The sequence below is a fragment of the Scyliorhinus torazame genome, chromosome 4 (assembly GCF_047496885.1).
Source record: "Scyliorhinus torazame isolate Kashiwa2021f chromosome 4, sScyTor2.1, whole genome shotgun sequence".
Taxonomy (NCBI): Eukaryota; Metazoa; Chordata; class Chondrichthyes; order Carcharhiniformes; family Scyliorhinidae; genus Scyliorhinus; species Scyliorhinus torazame.
Genome location: NC_092710.1, coordinates 58,748,871 through 58,768,905, shown reverse-complemented (window position 1 = coordinate 58,768,905; position 20,035 = coordinate 58,748,871). Strand labels below are relative to the sequence as shown.

The following is a 20,035-nucleotide window of genomic DNA, read 5'->3' as shown; positions in this document are numbered from 1 at the left end:
ATCATAACTTGTACAGAGTATCACTCATCTACCTAGTTTGTTCAATTTTCTTTAACACTGTACAGAAAATATGTAACACGGAAAAAGGGGGGGATGTGGTGATATACATCACTAAGTACACAAAGGGTTATTGTACATACACTACACCTAGCTCAACACTAGAGGGAACACCAGAGACATGACACACAGTCAACCAATAGGTCAGTAAGATAGGACACGACCAATGGGCAGTCACGAGACACACAGAGGTGACACTACCACAGGAGGGTATTACACCAACCCATATAAAAGGACACATCGCACATGCTCAGTCTCTTTCCACTGGAGACTCAGTGAGTACAGACACAGGGTTGATTGAACATCACTCCCACCACATAGATTGTAGCAGACTGGTTAGTCAGTCTGAGTAGCAATATGAGGATTAACAGTAGCGTCAACTCCAAGTAGGAGAATTGTTAATAGTTTAATAAACGTGTTAAAGCTATCTCCAAGTCTGAACCTTCCTTTGTCAGAGTGCACATCAAGGAAGCAGCTTATGCTACGACAAGAGCATAACAAAACAGGGACAGCAGCACTGTTGGAGGTGCAGTACCGAGGAAGTGCTGCACTCAAATGGGTGGTATTGAGGGAGTAAAGGAGTCAAGAGATGCCGTGGTAGAGCTCACTGTTCTCAGTGTACATGTGAAAACTAACGCAGTGTCTTTGGATGATGTTGCTAAGGAGCAGCATGCAGATGAGAAATAGGAAAAGGTCAAGGATAGATCCTTATGGAACACCAGGAGCCATGTAAGCCATCGCTAGTGCTTCTCTGGCTATGATCAGATAATTATGAATGGAACCATGCGAGAGCACTCCCACCCAGTTGGACAAGAGTGGAGAGGGGTTGGAGGAGAATGTGTCAGGGATGGAAACATGATTGGAGGGTCCCAGAGATGAACTTCCTGGAAAATGAATTTCAGAAGCAACAGCACATTTAATCACTTTGAAGAGGAAAGAAAGTTTGGATATTAGTTCATAGTTTGAAAGGGGAGGTTGACAATTATTGTTTTTAGGACAGAGTTGGTGATGGAAGATTTAAAGGAGAGGTCAACCCCTGAAGAGGCAGCGATCTATACTGTTAGGAAACATGGGGATTAAGCTGAAAAGTTGGGTACTTAGCACATTAGTGGGAATAGGGATCGAGGGAACCAGGAGGTGGATCTCATGGCGAAAAAGGAGGCAAAAAACGGGTAACGATAGGCCAGCTAGCTTAACATCTGTCATTAGGAAAATGTTTGAGTTCATTATGAAGGATGTAACAGCAGAACATTTAGAAATACATAATATAATCAAGCAGAGGCAGCATGACTACATGAAGAGGAAATCATGCCCGAAAAAGTTTCTGAGAATTCTTTGAGAGGTAATGAACAGGATAGATCAAGGGAATCCAGTAGATGCATTTCCAAACTGCATTCGATAAGGTACTGCACAAAAGGCTATTTAATAAGAGTCTATGCTGTTGGGGTAGAATATTAGCATGGATAGGAATTTGGCGAACTCAGGGATTCCCAAACTTTGATCTGCAAAACCTCTAGTGACCTCTCAAGTGCACCGGGGAGCCTCAAGCATTCTCATATGTTTAAGCCCCTTTTCCCCACACAGAATATGTGCGAACGAACACAAATCAATGTAAGCAAGTATTTTCTAGCTTCATCCTTTTTTTAAAAAATGCTTTAATTGGGTTTTGTTACACATGGTATAAATACAAATACACAAAATGAGCAAGGGTTTTTTTTTTTACAAAGGAGAGGGGCATCTGGGTGGTGCCCCTAATGCTATTTACATTTCGGTCAGTTTTATATTATTCATTTACATGATCATTGAACTTGGCCAGTTCCATCTTGCCGTTCTTTAGTCCTCTTTTCGTCTTGCTGTGTTTGTTGTGGCCGTTGTCTTCCCGTGTTGTCTACCCCATTTGTGTTTCCCTCTCTTTTCTCCCTTCTGGTTCTCCTCTATTGCTTTTTCCCCGTCCTCTCCCTCCCCCCTTCTTCCATGCTACCCCCTCTTTCTCTCGCTGGGTTTGGCTATACTTGCATGTTTCCCTGGGTCTTTCCCTCCCCCCTCTCTCCTGTTATGTCTTGGCTACCTCTTCCTAGCTCCTGGCTACTTAGTTGCTGGTCACAAACAGGTCCCGGAACAACCGGGTGAATGGCTCCCATGTTTTGTGGAAGCCATTTTCTGACCCACGGATGGCGAATTTTATTTTCTCCATTTGGAGAAATTCCGATAGGTCGGACAGCCAGTCTGCAGCTTTAGGTGGTGCTGCTGACCGCCAACCAAGCAGGATTCTACGGCGGGTGATCAGGGAGGCAAAGGCAAGGGCGTCCGCCGTCCTCCCCAGGAACAGATCTGGCTGGTCTGATACCCCAAAGACTGCCACTTTTGGGCATGGCTCCACCCTCAACCCCACCACTTTGGACATTGCCTCGAAGAAGGCCGTCCTGTACCCCGCAAGTCTGGGGCAAGACCAGAACATGTGGGCGTGGTTGGATGGGCCTCCTTGGCACCATTCACATCTGTCCTCCACCTCTGGGAAGAACCAGGTTCTGGTCAAATGGGCTCTATGCATCACTCTTAGCTGCGTTAGGTTTTTCTCGCTTTATCTATGCACATATTAGGAATTAGGAAGAAGCACACAGTCACAAATACATTTGCCAGCTATAAGGCCCCCTCATATAAACCCCTGGTGAAGGCACCCTCCCGTGGCCCCTCAACATTTACCCCTGGAAGTAGTATCCACTGTATGAGTGGGTAATCTAAAACTTCCTATTATTTAAAAATGAAGTCTTACCTTAAGTCATTTTGAACAGGAGTTATGTAGGAAAGTTCAGATCTTGAGTGGGTTGGAACATGAAAATAAGTTTGATCTGGTGGGCTAGGAGGGGATGACTCAACAGAGGAAGTTGATCAAATTGTCACAATCTTCGTGACAAAGTGGTACACAAGTTCCTTGCACTTGTTGTTGGGGGTGAATGTGGCGGAGACATGGGAGAGGGGTTTGCTGTAGAGGAGATGAGCTGGGGATTCACCCTCAACAGTGTCATTATTACCTGTTGCAATCAGAGCACTGACTGTGATGCTAATCAGAGCCTGATGTGTGGGGTCAGGCTTCAGCTGAGGAGTTGGTTCATTTATTATGAGGGGAATCGACTACAAAAGTAGGGAAGTTACCTTCAGTTGTACAGGGCTGGATGACACCACATCTGGAGTACTGTGTACAGGATTGGTCTCCTTATTTAAGGAAAGATGTAAATGTGTTAGAAGCAGTCCCAAGGTTTACTGGACCAATACCAGGAATGGGCAGATTGTCTTATGAGGAAAGGTTGGAGAGATTAAGTTTGTATCCACTAGAGTTTAGAAGAGTGGGCGGTGAAATGATCGAAACCTTTAAGATCCTTGGGGGTATTGACAGGGTGAATGTGGAGAGGATGTTTCCTCTTGTCAGAGAATCTAGAACCAGGGGTCACTGTTAAAAAATAAAGGGTTGCTTATTTAAGACAGAGACGAGGGGAAAGTTTCCCTCAGAGGGTTGAGTCTCTGGAACTCTCTTCATCAAAAGGCAGTGGAAGCAGAGTCTTTTAATAATTTTAAGGCAGAGCTCGATAGATTCTTGTAAAAGGTTATCAGGAGACGGCAAGAATGTGGGGTTGAAGTTCCAATCAGATCAGCCATGATCTTATTGAATGGTGGGGCAGGCTCGAGTATCCTATTCCTCCTAATGTGTATGTTTGTACTTAAGAGATTTGAGTTGAAATTAATCCTCAGGAAGAGTTATGGGCCAGGGCTCCACTTTCCATCAATAACACGCTAGAGAATGTCAAAACTTCACATACCTTCGATCAACAACTACCAGCAATTTAGCCCTTGACGCTGAAATCAACACCATGTTTGCCAAGACTGCAGGTATCAAGACAAAGTTGATACGTCGAATGTGGACCAACAGCAACTAATAGAAAATGCAAAGCTGTACGTGTACCAGGCTTATATTCCCAGCATCTTCCTTTACAGCAGCGAAGCATGGACCAAATATACTAGCCAAGAAAAGCAGCTGAACAGCTTCCACCTCTGCTATTTCAGACGAGTATTCGGTATCTTCCGACAGTAAAGAATGACAAATATGAGAGTATACGAGGGTGCAGGGTTAGGATTACAGCGCTGTGGGGCCGGGAGGCGGAGTCTGGTGACCCTGTTGTTGGGCCTCTGATGTCACAATGGGAGATGACATTCACTCAGCTCCAGCTGGAAACTGGGAAACGGCCAATAGGATTTCAACCTGGAGCCCGGCCAGTTAAAGGGGAGGGACAGGAAATCAGAGAAAATGTTCAGAGAATCAGAGCGGGGATGTCTGTAAATTAACATGATGTCAACTCCACACTCAGTCCTCGTCTTGTTCCCTGGAGTGACTTCAATCGATTTTCTCCAGTTGAACTGAACCGATTCTTCCACAGCCTGAAAGAGATTTTAAATTGAACAGGATTCAACAACAGTAAAAAATAACAGGGAGACTGGGATATCTTAATAACAATTACAGACAAATATTTTACAAAGAAGTGATTGAATCCCATTAATATTTTAATTATTAATTTAATCATTTAATAAAAGCCACTCACTCTATTCGCTCCAGACTGCTACAGTTTATGATGAGTTTTTGCAGCTGAGGGATGGATTGGTCTGTGAAGTTGTTTGACTCCAGGTTCAGCCCTGTCACTGATCGGTTTGTACCAAGAGCAGAGACGAGATCATTGATACACGAGTCTGTGAGACTGGTATCATGCAGTCTGCAGATCAGAAACGAGAAATAAATCGCAAACTTCTATTGACATCACTATAACTTACTAATAATGTACAGTTTTTAGAAGTACCATGAACACTGACACTAAAAGACAGGCAGACAGACTTATTATTAATGAACATCTTTCACGATCTGAAGGGAGTTAAGGGTTCATGGGGATGGGGGAGTGGCAGCAGGCAGGAAAATGCAGTTTGAAGGCCACAGTCACATCAATCATGATATTACTGATTGGCGGAGCAGGTTCGAGGGGTCGAATAGCATATTCCTCCTCTTGTTTAATGATCACAGCTTATGTTTTCACATATAAGCTGTCTTGACTTAGCTCTACCTCACCAGATCTGTTGATAAATGATCAGACGTCTTATTTCACATTCAGTACTGAATGAGCAGAAGTTTCATCGAATTAAGTATTGAGGAAGTCTTAAACCATTTCATTTTTCAATTCCTGCTCCAAACCCTGTTCCCTAGCTACCGACTCTATCCCTCTCTCTGGAAAATGTCTGAGATTTTACAAGCCGAGTATCACACTTGATCCAGAGATGAGCTTCTGTCATCATCATTTTGCCAGCACGGAGGTGTTTATTTTCATCTCCACAACATAACCAACTTCACTCTGCCTCAGTTTATTTGCTATTGAAATCCTCGCTCATGCTTTAATTATCTCAAGGCTCAATCATTCCCTTGCATTCCTGGTTAGTCTCCCACATTCTACCCTCTAAACTGGAGCTCATTCTTAACTCTACTGCTGTGCCTTAAATTGCAGCAAGTCCCATTTCCCTATAACGTCTGTATTTGCTGACTGACACTGACTCATGGGAACCTATGAGTTAACAACCGGAGTAACCCAAGTCCCTTGAGCCTGCTCCACAATTCAATACGATCATGACAGGTCTGATTGTGGCCTCAAGTCCACTTTCCTGTCCACCTTCTACATCCTTTGACTCACTTGTCAATTAAGAAACGATCTAACTCAGCCTTAAAATATTCAATGACCCTGTCTCCACGGCTCTCTGGGGTAGAAAATTCAAGACTCACAATCTCCGAGTAAAAATACTCCTCATCTCCATCTTAAATGGGAGTCCCTTTATTTTTAAACCGTGTCCTCATTCAAATCTCACCCACAAGGAGAAACATCATTCCCATGCACTCCTTGTTAGTCTCCCACATTCTACCCTCTGTAAACTGGAGCTCATTCTGAACTCTACTGCTGTGCCTTAAATCGCAGCAAGTCCCTGATTTGTTATGTTGTAGGTGTAACATAGCGGCTTCCTTGTGGTGCACTTGACAAAGGAAGGTTCAGACGTGGAGATAACTTCAACACGTTTATTAAACTATTTACACTTCTATCACTCGAGTTCGACACTACTGCTAATCTTACTATAGCTACCCAGACTGACTAACCAGTTGCTGCAATCCACATGGTAGATGTAATATTGAATCAACCGTGTCTCTACTCACAGACTGTGTCCACTGGAAAGAGACAGATCATGTGTGTGGTGTCCTTTATATATGGGTTGGTGTAATGCCCCCCCTGTGGTCGTGTCACCTCCGTGTGTATCGTGAATGTCTATTGGCCGTGTCCTATCTAACTGATCTATTGGTTGAGTGTGTGTGTGTGTGGTGCTCCTCTAGTGTCTAGCTAGCCTACATGCATTTACATTGATGCACATCACCACATCCCCCCTTTTTATATGTTACATATTTTCTGCACACTTTGAGAAAATTGAACAAAAAACGGGTAGATAGGTTAAGGTATATACAAGTCATGGGAACAGTGATTAAACAATAAAGTCCAAATCATTTGTGAGAGTCCAAAAACCATCAATCATCATGGTCAAATGTCTCTCCTGGTTATGAACGCCATCAACGTCCCTGTGCCACAGGAACCAAAAAGTGGTCAAATCACTTCGCTGTCTGATTTGGAGTCCCTTTCTTATTCGATGTTTGTGATGGTGCTGTCGGATGGCATCTTGTAGCTGATAAGGTGTTGACGTTGAAGAGGTACCATCAACAGTATCATTCGAGGTCATGGATGTGCCATATGTTGAAGTTGGATAAGACTGTACATACTGGTTCTGGCCACGTGCTGTGCTGGAAGGGTGATCCTGCTGAGAACCGTTGAAGCTTGTCGAATTGGAGACAGAATTGCTGCTCGCATAAATACCTGGTGATGGTGTGAAACTAGAACCTTGCATCTGATCGGAATATGCCGTCTGGCCAGGCTGGGGTGCAGCAAATCCTGGGCTGTAACTAAGGCATCCAGTCTGTAGTGCAGATTGCACTTGCGGTAGTCCTCCTTCGGTCTTGATTCCATTAGTGGGCAATCCGTAGTGCTGGCCTGTTTGAGAATATGCTGCACAGACTGCTTGCTGCTGCATGCCTGAATACTGGGTTTGTCCAGCATAAGCTGTCATTGGCTGCACTGCTGGTGTGGAAAAAATGTGTGGATATAGCTGTGGTGAATATTGGTGTATTCCTCTTGGACTGTGCCGCTGCTTGTTATTACTGACCCAGTGTAATTGTTAAGTGATCCATCTCCTGTTGTAGCATCTGCTGTCACCCTGAGCGTGCCATCACTGAGGTTGCGGCACTCCCTGTCTGGAGTAAAGTCCGGCTTATGTGAATCACAGTCGGCGTTTGGTTGCTCCCCATCTGGAGTCTGGTCTGTTTTAACTGAGTCAGTGTTGGTTTGTTGATGCTCCCCGTCCGGAGTCTTGGCAGGTTCACTGGAGTCAGCTGAGATTTCTTGAAGCTGCACGTCTGGAGTCGGAACATGCAGGAATGCATTGACTTGTAGAGAGGTTCGAGCGAATGAGGATGGAAGTATCATGGTGTGACCGGAGTCACCAGTGGTCTCACAGTGATCGTCGTGTGCCTCTGTACACACTAGCTGAGGTCTGTCGCTTTGCACATCTTACATGGGAAGTGGGATGCTGTCGTCACTCGTCTCACATACTGTGGGTAGATCCTCAGCAGCTGCTTGTTGTTCACTTGGGTTAGGTAAATTGTCAGAGTCTTCATCTGATGGTGCAAACAATGTGGGTGGACTGTCATTGTCTTGCTGCTGTCCTTCATTTGGGCTTGGACTGTCATCGTCGCTGTGTTCTTCACTGTAGCATGATAGACCATCATGGTTGTCCTGCTGTGCACTGGAGCGTGGTAGACGGTCATAGTCCTCTTGCTGTTTACTTAGCATGGCAGACTTGCATCATCTGCCGCTAGTTGGTCAGAGGAGGTTGCTAGACCCTCATGGTCTTGTTCCTGCAAAGACTGTGCGTTGGAGTCTTGCGTTGCTTCTATCGTGGAGGCTGCGCATGAACTCGCTGCGGACGCTTGTGACACTGGAGTCACGTCGTGTGTGCAAGGACTGCGCTCTGGAGTCTTGCGTTTCTGCAATTGTGGAGTCAGTCTACGAGCTCGCTGTGGAAGCTTGTGACACTGGAGTCACATCTTGTTCATGCAAGGACTGCGGTGTGGAGTCTTGCGTGTCTTCTTTCGTAGAGTCGGGAACCCTGAGCGGTGCATGGACCGCTCTCTGTGGGCTTGAACCGCTCTCTGTCTCTTCGTTTCAGGCCGCAGCATAATCCTGCATTCACGGGTCGGGATATTGAAGATGCTAGGCTGAAGATCCTCAAATCCGAAGAATTCGTCGTCGGGGTCGTCAATGTGCAACATATCTAGTTGCGGTTCGGATTTGGTACTGGGGTAGCCTCCCAAGGTGAAAGGTTTGTCTGTGTCGTTGTCTTCTAGGACCATATCATCACTGTTTGCGTCGGAGCTGGCATTGGGCTCGCGAGGTCCAAAGAAAATGTAAAGGTCGGTATCGAAGTATTCAAGGTCGGAATCATCGGTTTGGGCGTAGGTAACTGCTTGTTGCAGGGTTCTACGTAGGTTAATTTCATTTCCTGGTTCAATTTGAGCATTGTGCTGTCATTCCAGGTGAAGGGTGTTTTACGGATTTAAAAGATTTTTTCTTTGATTTGGGACGTTTCCCCTTTAAATGGGTGGTCCGACCCCTCTGATGGCATGACACATGACGTACTGCGCAGGGCCTTTTTCGCAATCGCGCATGCACGGCTTCTCACGCATGCGCAAACGGACTTTCCAGTTCTGTGCGCTTCTCGCGCAAGTGCAGTCCCTTTAGGAAGATGGCCGCCGATCACAATTGTTCTCTGCTCCGGTATCCCTGCCTCGTGGGGAGTACTGGCGCTTCTCTTACCTTTTCTTGCTGGTTGGAGTGTGTTTTCCTCATAGTATTTGCCGAATTTGTCCAGGACTGCCGGGAAGTCACTCCTGTTTTGCCCCTTGGAGAACTTGAATTTTTAAAAGATTTCTTCTGCACCGGCGATGGTGAGGAGAAGCTCTGTCTTTTCAGCATCGGCCATGTCTTCTAGTTCGGCTGCTACCAGGAAGATTTCAAACATTTGCCGGAATACCCGCCAGTTTTCGCAGACATCGCCGTGGCACTGGAGCTGCTGCGGAACCCGGATCTCGAACATCTTGCCTGGGTATCGTTGCTGGTTGTCACTGAACGCTGAGGTTTGGCTATGTGGATTGAAACAGTTCACTCCTGGTACCATGATTTGTTATGTTCTAGGTGTAACATAAGCGGCTTCCTTGTGGTGCACTTGACAAAGGAAGGTTCAGACGTGGAGATAACTTCAACACGTTTATTAAACTATTTACACTTCTATCACTCGAGTTCGACACTACTGCTAATCTTACTATAGCTACCCAGACTGACTAACCAGTTGCTGCAATCCACATGGTAGATGTAATATTGAATCAACCGTGTCTCTACTCACAGACTGTCTCCACTGGAAAGAGGCAGATCATGTGTGTGGTGTCCTTTATATATGGGTTGGTGTAATGCCCCCCCTGTGGTCGTGTCACCTCCGTGTGTATCGTGAATGTCTATTGGCCGTGTCCTATCTAACTGATCTATTGGTTGAGTGTGTGTGTGTGTGTGGTGCTCCCTCTAGTGTCTAGCTAGCCTACATGCATTTACATTGATGCACATCACCACATCCCCCCTTTTTATATGTTACATATTTTCTGCACACTTTGAGAAAATTGAACAAAAAACGGGTAGATAGGTTAAGGTATATACAAGTCATGGGAACAGTGATTAAACAATAAAGTCCAAATCATTTGTGAGAGTCCAAAAACCATCAATCATCATGGTCAAATGTCTCTCCTGGTTATGAACGCCATCAACGTCCCTGTGCCACAGGAACCAAAAAGTGGTCAAATCACTTCGCTGTCTGATTTGGAGTCCCTTTCTTTTTCGATGTTTGTGATGGTGCTGTCGGATGGCACCTTGTAGCTGATAAGGTATTGACGTTGAAGAGCTACCATCAACAGTATCATTTGAGGTCATGGATGTGCCATATGTTGAGGTTGGATAAGACTGTACATACTGGTTCTGGCCACGTGCTGCGCAGGAAGGGTGATCCTGCTGAGAACCATTGAAGCTTGTCGAATTGGAAACAGAATTGCTGCTCGCATAAATACCTGGTGATGGTGTGAAACTAGAACCTTGCATCAGGTTTATTAAACTATTTACAATTCTATTACTCGGGTTTGACACTACTGTTAATCCTACTATAGCTACCCAGACTGACTAACCAGTTGCTGCAATCCACGTGGTGGGTGTAATATTGAATCAACCCTGTGACTCGACTCACTGACTGTCTCCACTGGAAAGAGGCAGATCATGTGTGTGGTGTCCATAAGACCATAAGACATAGGAGCGGACATAAGACATAAGGCCATTCGGCCCATCGAGTCCACTCTATCATTCAATCATGGCTGATTTCAACTCCATTTACCCGCTCTCTCTCCATAGCCCTTAATTCTTTGAGAAATCAAGAATTTATCAACTTCTGTCTTAAAGACACTCAGCGTCCCGGCCTCCACCGCCCTCTGTGGCAATGAATTCCACAGACCCACCACTCTCTGGCTGAAGAAATTTCTCCTCATCTCTGTTCTAAAGTGACTCCCTTTTATTCTAAGGCTGTGCCCCCGGGTCCTAGTCTTCCCTGCTAATGGAAACAACTTCCCTACATCCACCCTATCTAAGCCATTCATTATCTTGTAAGTTTCTATTAGATCTCCCCTCAACCTCCTAAACTCCAATGAATATAATCCCAGGATCCTCAGATGTTCATCGTATGTTAGGCCTACCATTCCTGGGATCATCCGTGTGAATCTCCGCTGGACCCGCTCCAGTGCCAGTATGTCCTTCCTGAGGTGTGGGGCCCAAAATTGCTCACAGTATTCTAAATGGGGCCTAACTAATGCTTTATAAAGCTTCAGAAGTACATCCCTGCTTTTATATTCCAAGCCTCTTGAGATGAATGACAACATTGCATTTGCTTTCTTAATTACGTCCTTCATATATGGGTTAGTGTAATGCCCCCCCTGTGGTCGTGTCACCTCTGTGTGTATCGTGAATGTCCATTGGTCGTGTCCTATCTAACTGATCTATTGGTTGAGTGTGTGTGTGTGATGTTTCTGGTGCTCCCTCTAGTATCTAGCTAGCCTACATGCATTTACATTGATGCACATCAGCACAGTCCCATTTCCCTATAACCCCTGTGCTTGCTGACTGACACTGACTCATCGGAACCTGCCAGTTAACAACCAGAGTAACCCAAGTCACTTGAGCCTGCTCCACCATTCAATACATTCATGACAGGTCTGATTGTGACCTCAAGTCACCTTCTACATCCTATAACTCACTTGTCAATCAAAAAACGATCTAACTCAGCCTTAAAATATTCAATGACCATGGGAGGGGGGGGGGGGGCCTGTTGTGGGCGGAGAGGGGTTCCTTCACTGGGGGGCCTCCGATGTGGTCTGGCCCGCAGTCGGGGCCCACCGATTGGCGGGCTGGCCTCTCTAAAGGAGGACCTCCTTTCCTCCGTCGCCCCGCAAAATCCATCCGCCATCTTCTTGCGGCGCGGCCTCGGAGAGGACGGAAACCGCGCATGCGCGGGTGACATCATATACGCGACACCGGCCGCTTTTTACGCGGCGCCAAGGCCCTGCGCGCGTAAAAGACATGACCCCGCTCCGAGCCCCCCGGGGGCGCGAGAATAGGGGGCCTGTCTCCACGGCTCTCTGGGGAAGAAAATTCAAGACGCACAATCTCGGAATAAAAATACTCATCTCCATCTTAAATGGGAGTCCCTTTATTTTTAAACTGTGTCCCCTAGTCAAGTCTCACCCACAAGGAGAAACATTGTTTTAACATTCACCTCAGTCCACTAGGATCCTTTCTGTTTCAATAAAATTGGCCTTTCATTTTTCTGAACTCCAATGAATACAGGCCCAACCCTCCAAATCTATCCTCACAAGATGTGGAAATGCCAGCGTTGGGACTGGGGTGGGCAAGCCTGCAAAATCCTACCAACTCTCCTGGCTTGAGACAATTCACACCTCTTTAACCTGTGATTATTCCTCTCTCCAGTTGCTCCGTGTGGACCTGTAAAGACTTAATTACCTGCAAAGACTCGTATTCAAAATATCGTCTTGCATCATTGACTTTGTCTATATATATGTTTCTGGAACTCACCTCTTCATTCACCCGAGGAAGCAGCCGTGCTCCGAATGCTAGTGATTTGAAATAAACCCGTTGGACTTTAACCTGATGTTGTCAGACTTCTTTCATAGAATTTACAGTGCAGAAGCAGGCCATTCGGCCCATCGAGTCTGCGCCAGCTCCTGGAAAGAGCACCCTACCCAAGCCCACACCCCCAACCTATCCCCATAACCCGGTAACCCCACCCAACCCAACAGTAAGGGCAATTTTGGACACTAAGGGCAATTTAGCATGGCCAATCCACCTAACCTGCATATCTTTGGACTGTGGGAGGAAACTGGAGCACCCGGAGGAAACCCACGCACACCAAGCCGGTATCGAACCTGGGCCCCTGGAGCTGTGAAGCAATTGTGCTATCCACAATGCTACCGTGCTGCCCTACTTACTGTATCCTCACAACACCCTCATCCTGGGAATTTGACTCCTGGCCAACAACCTCTTGACTTTAAAATTCTCATTTATTTTCAAATCCTACCACTGCCATTCCTCTTTCCCTGTAATCATATCCAGTACATATACCCTCTGGGATATCTGCACTCCTCTAATTCTGACCCATCCCCAATGTTAATTGCTGCGCCATTGGTGGTTATGTAGACCCGTGGCTTCCTCAGAGTGGAGATCACTGGGTTACCTTTGCTGTATTTCCAAACCCCTGACTCGCCTCACCTTCCTCACTGAGGCCAGGTAAGAAAGGAACAGTGAAGCAACTCTGGGGCTCCATCAGCAAGGTGTAAATGGAATGCAGCAAAGGAAGATACCCACTCCCTTTAACAGCACTAGCTGCTGTAAAGCAGGTGAGTTTAAAGGGACCAGGAGAGGGAGAAGGTAAGTTTCAAAGGTAAGTGAACGGGATGTAGGGGGGTTGGGGGTTTGGACATCAGCAGAGGTGGGGGTGGTGTGTGCAATGTGGATCTCGGTCTGGGTCTTTAAAATAGTTACTCTGACGTTCAAAGTTTTCCTTTTCCTTCTAACTCTTTCAGAGTAACTATGAGTTTAAAACTGGAGAACATCCGAAACTGGCAATGTAAATCACTTTCTCAGATGGTTCCCAGCCCAGAGCAATTATCCAGTGGAAGTTAGTCCATGTGGACCATTGCTGGGTTAACCCTTACCTGGGAGCCTGAGAGAGAGATTCCCCAGCACTTCATTTGTTTACCTCCCAAATGCGACACTGGGGAGCCAGATGTTATGGCCCCATGTCTTCAGTCGCCTCGGCTCCAAGCTTTGAAGCACCCGCAGAGATTTACAGCACAGAGAAAGGCCCTTCGGCCCATAGCATCTGCGTTGGCCATCAAGCACCGATCTCGGCCAATCCCATTTTCCAGCAGTGGCCCTGTAGCCTCCCTGTAGCTCTCCATCTCACTTTCCTTCTTTAAAACCTTCTTTAAAATTGACCTATTTATCAAGCTTTTGGTCATCTGATGTAATATCTCTTTCTGTGGTTCAGTGTCACATTGATCTTATTCTGAAGCATCTTCAGAAGTTTCATGATGTTAATGGTGCTATATTATCAGTTGGTGTTGTCCTCTCAACATTAGATATTACCATGGGGCCCAACGTGGCTTACAAAACAATCTCTTGGGTGTTTTGGGGAGTCCTTAAATGTTTCATTGGAAGACGATCATTGCATCCTTTTTGTTGAAGTGATGCTGACAAGGGCAGAAACATTAGCCAGGCCACAGGAATGAACTCTCCTGCTCTCGAGTGCCACAGTATCATTTACATCCATCCAAGAGCACACATGTGCATCGCTTTAAAGTGAGTGGACAGAAATTTGGCAGATGGAGTGTAACTGGGGAAATGTAAATTTGTTCATTTTGACAGGAAGAATAAAACATCATTGTACTTGGGGGCAGCACGGTAGCACAGTTGCTTCACAGCTCTAGGGTCCCAGGTTCGATTCCTGGCTTGGGTCACTGTCTGTGTGGAGTCTGCACGTTCTCCCTGTGTGTGCATGGGTTTCGTCCGGGTGCTCCGGTTACCTCCCAAGTCCAAAGTTGTGCAGGTTAACATAGAATATACAGTGCAGAAGGAGGGCATTCGGCCAATCGAGTCTGCACTGACCCACTTAAGCCCTCACATCCCCGTAACCCAATAACCCCATCTAACCTTTTCTTTTGGTCACTAAGGGCAATTTATCATGGCCAACCCACCTAACCTGCATGTCTTTGGACTGTGGGAAGAAAGCGGAGCACCCGGAGGAAACCCACACAGACACAGGGAGAACGTGCAGACTCCACACAGACAGTGACCCAGCGGGGAATCGAACCTGTGACCCTGGCACTGTTAGGTGGATTGGCCATTCCAAATTGCCCTTAGTGTGCAAAAAAAAAAAAGTTAGGTGAGGTTACTGGGTTGCGGGGATAGGGTGGAGGGCTGGGCTTAAGTGGGGTGCTCTTTCCAAGGGCCGGTGCAAGCTCGATGGGCCGAATGGCCTCCTTCAGCACTGTAAATTCTATGATTCTATACTATCTAATTGGAGAAGGATTGTTCAACTTATTGGCAGAGGTGGGTGGCTGGTATACGAATCACAAATTAATTTGCAGGCACAGCAAGTGATTGGGAAGATAAATGGAATACTGGTGTCTATTGTAAGGGAAATGGAATATAAAAGTAGGGATATTTTACTGCAGCTAGATACGGTCTTGGTGAGACGACAACTGGTGTACAGTTTAGTCTCAATTTTTAAAAATTGATAACAGCTTTAGAAGCAGTTCAGCGAAGATTCCCTGGACGCATTTCTGGGATGAAAAGGGTGTCTTATGAAGAAAGATTCAACAGGTTAGGCCGAAACCCACTGGAGCTCAGAAGAATGAGAGGTGACATTACTGAAACATGGGGTGACTTTTTAAAATAAAATTTAGAGTACCCAATTTGTTTTTTCCAATTAAGGGGCAATTTAGCGTGACCAATTCACCTACCCTGCACATCTTTGGGTTGTGGGGGCGAAACCCTTGCAAACACGGGAGAATGTGCAAACTCCACACGGACAGTGACCCAGAGCCGGGATCGAACCTGGGACCTCGGCGCCATGAGGCAGCAGCTCCAACAACTGCGCCACCTGCTGCCCTGGGTGACTTGATAGGGTGGATACTTGATGGGGTGAGTCTTTGGAACTTCCTTCCTGAAAAGGTGCTGGAAGCAGAGTCTTTGAATATTTTGGTAATTTAGACATTATGAATTTGCCCTCAGTGTACCCGAACCGGGTTCAGCAAGGGGGAGGTAGGCAGGATGCAGATTTGAGGTTACTATCAGATTAGCCATGATCTTATTAAATGGCGGAGCAGGCTCAATGGGCTGAATGGCCTATTCCTTGCTCATAGACCTGGAAATGGTTCCATTTGGGGGCAGACTAAAACTAGGGGACATTGCGTAGGTCTCCCTTTTAAGTAAGCTTTTCACAGTAACTACATATTTGTGACAATAAAAGGTTATTATTGTTAAAGATGAGAATTTCTTTCTCCCAAGGTTATCATTATATGTGGAATTATTTTCTGCAGACAACAGTAGAAGCTGGGTCATTGAATTTATTCAAAGCAGAGTTAGACAGATGGCTGTTAGACAAGGGAGTCAAGGGTTCTGAAGGGCAGACAGGAATGTGGAGCTCCAGCAGATCAGCTGGGATCTTCTGAATGGTGGAGCAGGCTCAAAGAGCCAAATGGCCTACTCCTGTCCCAGTGTTCTGATGTAACGTGTCATCCAAAAGACAACAGTTGTGACCATGCAGCTCTCTCTCAATACTGCACTGGAGTATCAGCCAAGACATTTCTGCTCAAGCATCTGGAGTTACACTTAAACCCACAATGTTCTGACACAGCAGCAAGATCCACAGCTCACACTTCGATTTTGACTGATGGTGTACGGTGCCGGACAATTATTGAAATCAGAATTACACAGAGTAAGATTACACAGAGTAAGATTACACACAGTAACATGACACACGGTAGGATGCTCACCGCAGTTTCTGTATTCTCCAGTCCTTGTTCTTCAGAGCTTCAGACAGGTGCTTCACTCCTGCGTCACACAATTTATTATGACCCAGGTCCAACTCTATCAGTGACCGGTTTGTACTGAGAGCAGAGGCGAGATCCTGTACACTAGAAGCTGAGAAACCAATATCCCACAACCTGTGGACCAGAGTAATAAAGATATATAAAAATGGAGAGAGATTCTAAAATGATGTACTTAGCAATAAAAAGCTTACTGCTGTATAATGTGCATTTAGGGATGAATCTTGAAACACCCACAATAAAGGGAGCAGAGGTGGGTGGGTCCCCAAATTCCTGTTACTTGTTAGGGTGCTGATTTACCATTGTGCTCCATTGCCAGGCCATTCTGGATGCAGCTAAGTTAGAGGAGGTGATGGCTACGTGTCTAGCAGGTAGCCAATGAAACCTCTAAAAGTGCACACTAAGGTTCTCTCCTGCTGCAGACTGGAAATTTTCAGTCAGCAGAGGGACCCTCTGTAGAGGTCACAATCCAGCCAATGAATGGAGACATCCTCTCAGCAGCATACCTCGGGGTGTAACCAGTTCCTCACAATCACCTCCTAAATCATATACCTCCCGCCCCACCATGTTTGATGCAGCCGCAGGTTTCCCTGTTAGAAAATGTCCCTCCATAATGAGATCTAGGCAGCTATGATCTCTTTCTCTTTTTAAACTTTTAGAAAGTTTTCAGAGGGCAGCTTCATCTCTCCTACGTGCATCACAAGTTCACACCTCTGATGGTGGGGCTGCTGATGTGTCAGTGCTGGAAAGCTATCCATTGGCGCTCAATTGCCTGACCATCATCATTAATACATTGGGGCTCTAAGACTTAATTGGTAACCTCTTCAAACAGTATTTAGTGTCTCGCAGCCAGAAGTTCCATATTTCCAACCTGGAATTCAGCCGATAAGGATTCTGGAAGGAAAATCTAGCTCTAAAAGTGTTATTAGTAAAACAAATATTAAACACCATGAGGCGCATGGAGATTGTAACATTCAGGTACAGGATGTTCCACGACCTGTTAATTTCTTGCCATTAATAAGGGCTTGTACTGTTGTGATATGTCACCAAATCAGTTCAAATGTCCCCACTTCGTTGGAAGTCAGTTTGGGTGAGTCAATCTGTCAGCCATCTGTCCCAGTGTAAGGGACAAAGATAAGAAGTCCCATTTAAGCACAAAAAGAGCTGTAGTTAGTAGACTTCAAAGTGACTGGAGTGGAGCCTGGAAGCTGCTCGAATGCAACTGAAGGTTGGTGACACTGTGCTGTGGGCCGTTGGGGCAGAAGAACCTCTTTGGAGCCATGGTGCGCTGCTTGGGACCGTCCGACGATCTGAAATTGTATTTGTAAGTTAATACAAGGGTGTACTTGGCAATCTTGGGAACACAATCTCGCTTGAGGTGGACCGCTGTTGAAGCTCTCCGAATTGTGACTTTTGGAGATAATTCTAAGGCGAGATCTTCGAAGGTGAAGTTGAAAACATTGCGAGGTAGATGATGTTTCAGTGAGATTGATTAGCTCACAGTATGTCTAACATCTGGATGGATTGTTGAGAAATCCCTGGAATACATTTTTGGTTGTACCTGTCATTTATTGTGCCTGTTAATTGAAATGTAACTCGTATTTACCAATAGTATAAGATAGATATTGGGAATTGTTTTATCTTCTGAACTTGTACAGCAAGTTTATTTTTGTTTTCTCCAAACCCATAGAATCTTGAGACTTTATTCCTATGCAGGTGCCTTAAATCTCAAATCCTAGGCGGAATTTTCCGGCTTCCCCTCTGCGGCATGTTTTCCGGTGGCAAAGATGGATCGGCAGGCCACCGGTGGGATCTTCCAGTTCTGTGACAGGTAGACTGTTTTGTGTGGTTTACCTGTCGGGCTGTTGGGGAATCCGCCGCAGGGTGTCACCTTCGGAGGAACAGAAGATCCCGCTGGCAGTAAGAGCTGGAAAACCCGGCCTTTAACTACTTTAGTCAAAATCTTATTGGTTCCTAGCCAGATCTTCCCCATAACCCAGGATCCAGCCAGAGGATAACAATATTAACAAAATACCATACTTATCATTATTATTAACATCGGCAAGAGTGCTAATGTTCAATGTTAGACATTCCGTTAAGACAAATATAATCTCACACATTATGCCACTTACTGCAGTCTCTGTATTTTACAGTCTGGATTCCTCAGGGCTGTAGATAATAGTTTGATTCCTGAATCTCCCAGTTTATTATAACTCAGATTTAGAAATGTTAGCACTTTGTTTTCACGGAGGGTGGAAGCTAGATCCTCAGCACAAGAGGGTGTGAGACTCACTGCACTCAGCCTGGAGATCAGAAACACAGAATTAATTTAAATAAGGAGAAATCCCAGTGCTTATGTCATATACATGGACTTCAGTAAGGTGTTTGATAAAGTTTCCCATGGCAGGTTAATGGAAAAAGTGAAAGGGGTTCAGGGTGTACTAGCTAGATGGATAAAGAGCTGGCTGGGCAACAGGAGACAGAGAGTAGTGGTGGAAGGGAGTGTCTCAAAATGGAGAAAGGTGACTAGTGGTGTTCCACAGGGATCCGTGCTCGGACCACTGTTGTTTGTGATATACATAAATGATCTGGACGAAGGTATAGGTGGTCTGATTAGCAAGTTTGCAGATGATACTAAGATTGGTGGAGTTGCAGATAGCGAGGAGGACTGTCAGAGAATACTGCAAAATATAGATAGATTGGAGAGTTGGGCAGAGAAATGGCAGATGGAGTTCAATCCAGGCAAATGCGAGGTGATGCATTTTGGAAGATCTAATTCAAGAGCGGACTATACGGTCAATGGAAGAGTCCTGGGGAAAATTGATGTACAGAGAGATCTGAGTGTTCAGGTGCATTGTACCCTGAAGGTCGCAACGCAGGTCGATAGAGTGGTCAAGAAGGCTTACAGCACGCTTGCCTTCATTGGACGGGGTATTGAGTACAAGAGTCGGCAGGTCATGTTACAGTTGTATAGGACTTTGGTTAGGCCACATTTGGAATACTGCGTGCAGTTCTGGTCGCCACATTACCAGAAGGATGTGGATGCTTTAGAGAGGGTGCAGAGGAGGTTCACCAGGATGTTGCCTGGTATGGAGGGTGCTAGTTATGAAGAAAGGTTGAGTAGATTAGGATTGTTTTTGTTGGAAAGACGGAGGTTGAGGGGGGACCTGATTGAGGTCTACAAAATTATGAGAGGTATGGACAGGGTGGATAGCAACAAACTTTTTCCAAGAGTGGAGGTGTCAATTACAAGGGGTCACGATTTCAAGGTGAGAGGGGGAAAGATTAAGGGAGATGTGCGTGGAAAGTTTTTTACGCAGAGGGTGGTGGGTGCCTGGAACGCTTTGCCAGCGGAGGTGGTAGAGGCGGGCACAATAGCATCATTTAAGATGCATCTAGACAGATATATGAATGGGTGGGGAACAGAGGGAAGTAGATCCTTGGAAAATTGAAGACCGGTTTAGATAAAGGATCTGGATCGGCGCAGGCTGGGAGGGCCGAAGGGCCTGTTCCTGTGCTGTAATTTTCTTTGTTCTTATTAATAACACTATTACTGATACTTATCAGGAATAATATTGATAGGCACGA

General features: G+C 45.7%; 1 protein-coding gene across 2 annotated transcripts in view; it reads right to left on the bottom strand.

The window, feature by feature from the left end:
• Window positions 1-10: 10 nt before the first annotated feature.
• Window positions 11-20,035, bottom strand: part of LOC140410234 (NACHT, LRR and PYD domains-containing protein 3-like) — a 96,284-nt gene continuing 76,259 nt past the window's right edge. For both annotated transcript variants that reach the window (XM_072498187.1, XM_072498188.1), the window contains exons 10-13: window positions 18,580-18,750; window positions 16,394-16,564; window positions 4,650-4,817; window positions 11-4,488 (exon numbers count right to left, since the gene is read on the bottom strand). In XM_072498187.1, coding sequence (XP_072354288.1) covers window positions 4,392-4,488; window positions 4,650-4,817; window positions 16,394-16,564; window positions 18,580-18,750 — 607 coding nt within the window. In that variant the 3' untranslated portion in view covers window positions 11-4,391. The remainder of the gene's footprint in view (window positions 4,489-4,649; window positions 4,818-16,393; window positions 16,565-18,579; window positions 18,751-20,035) is intronic.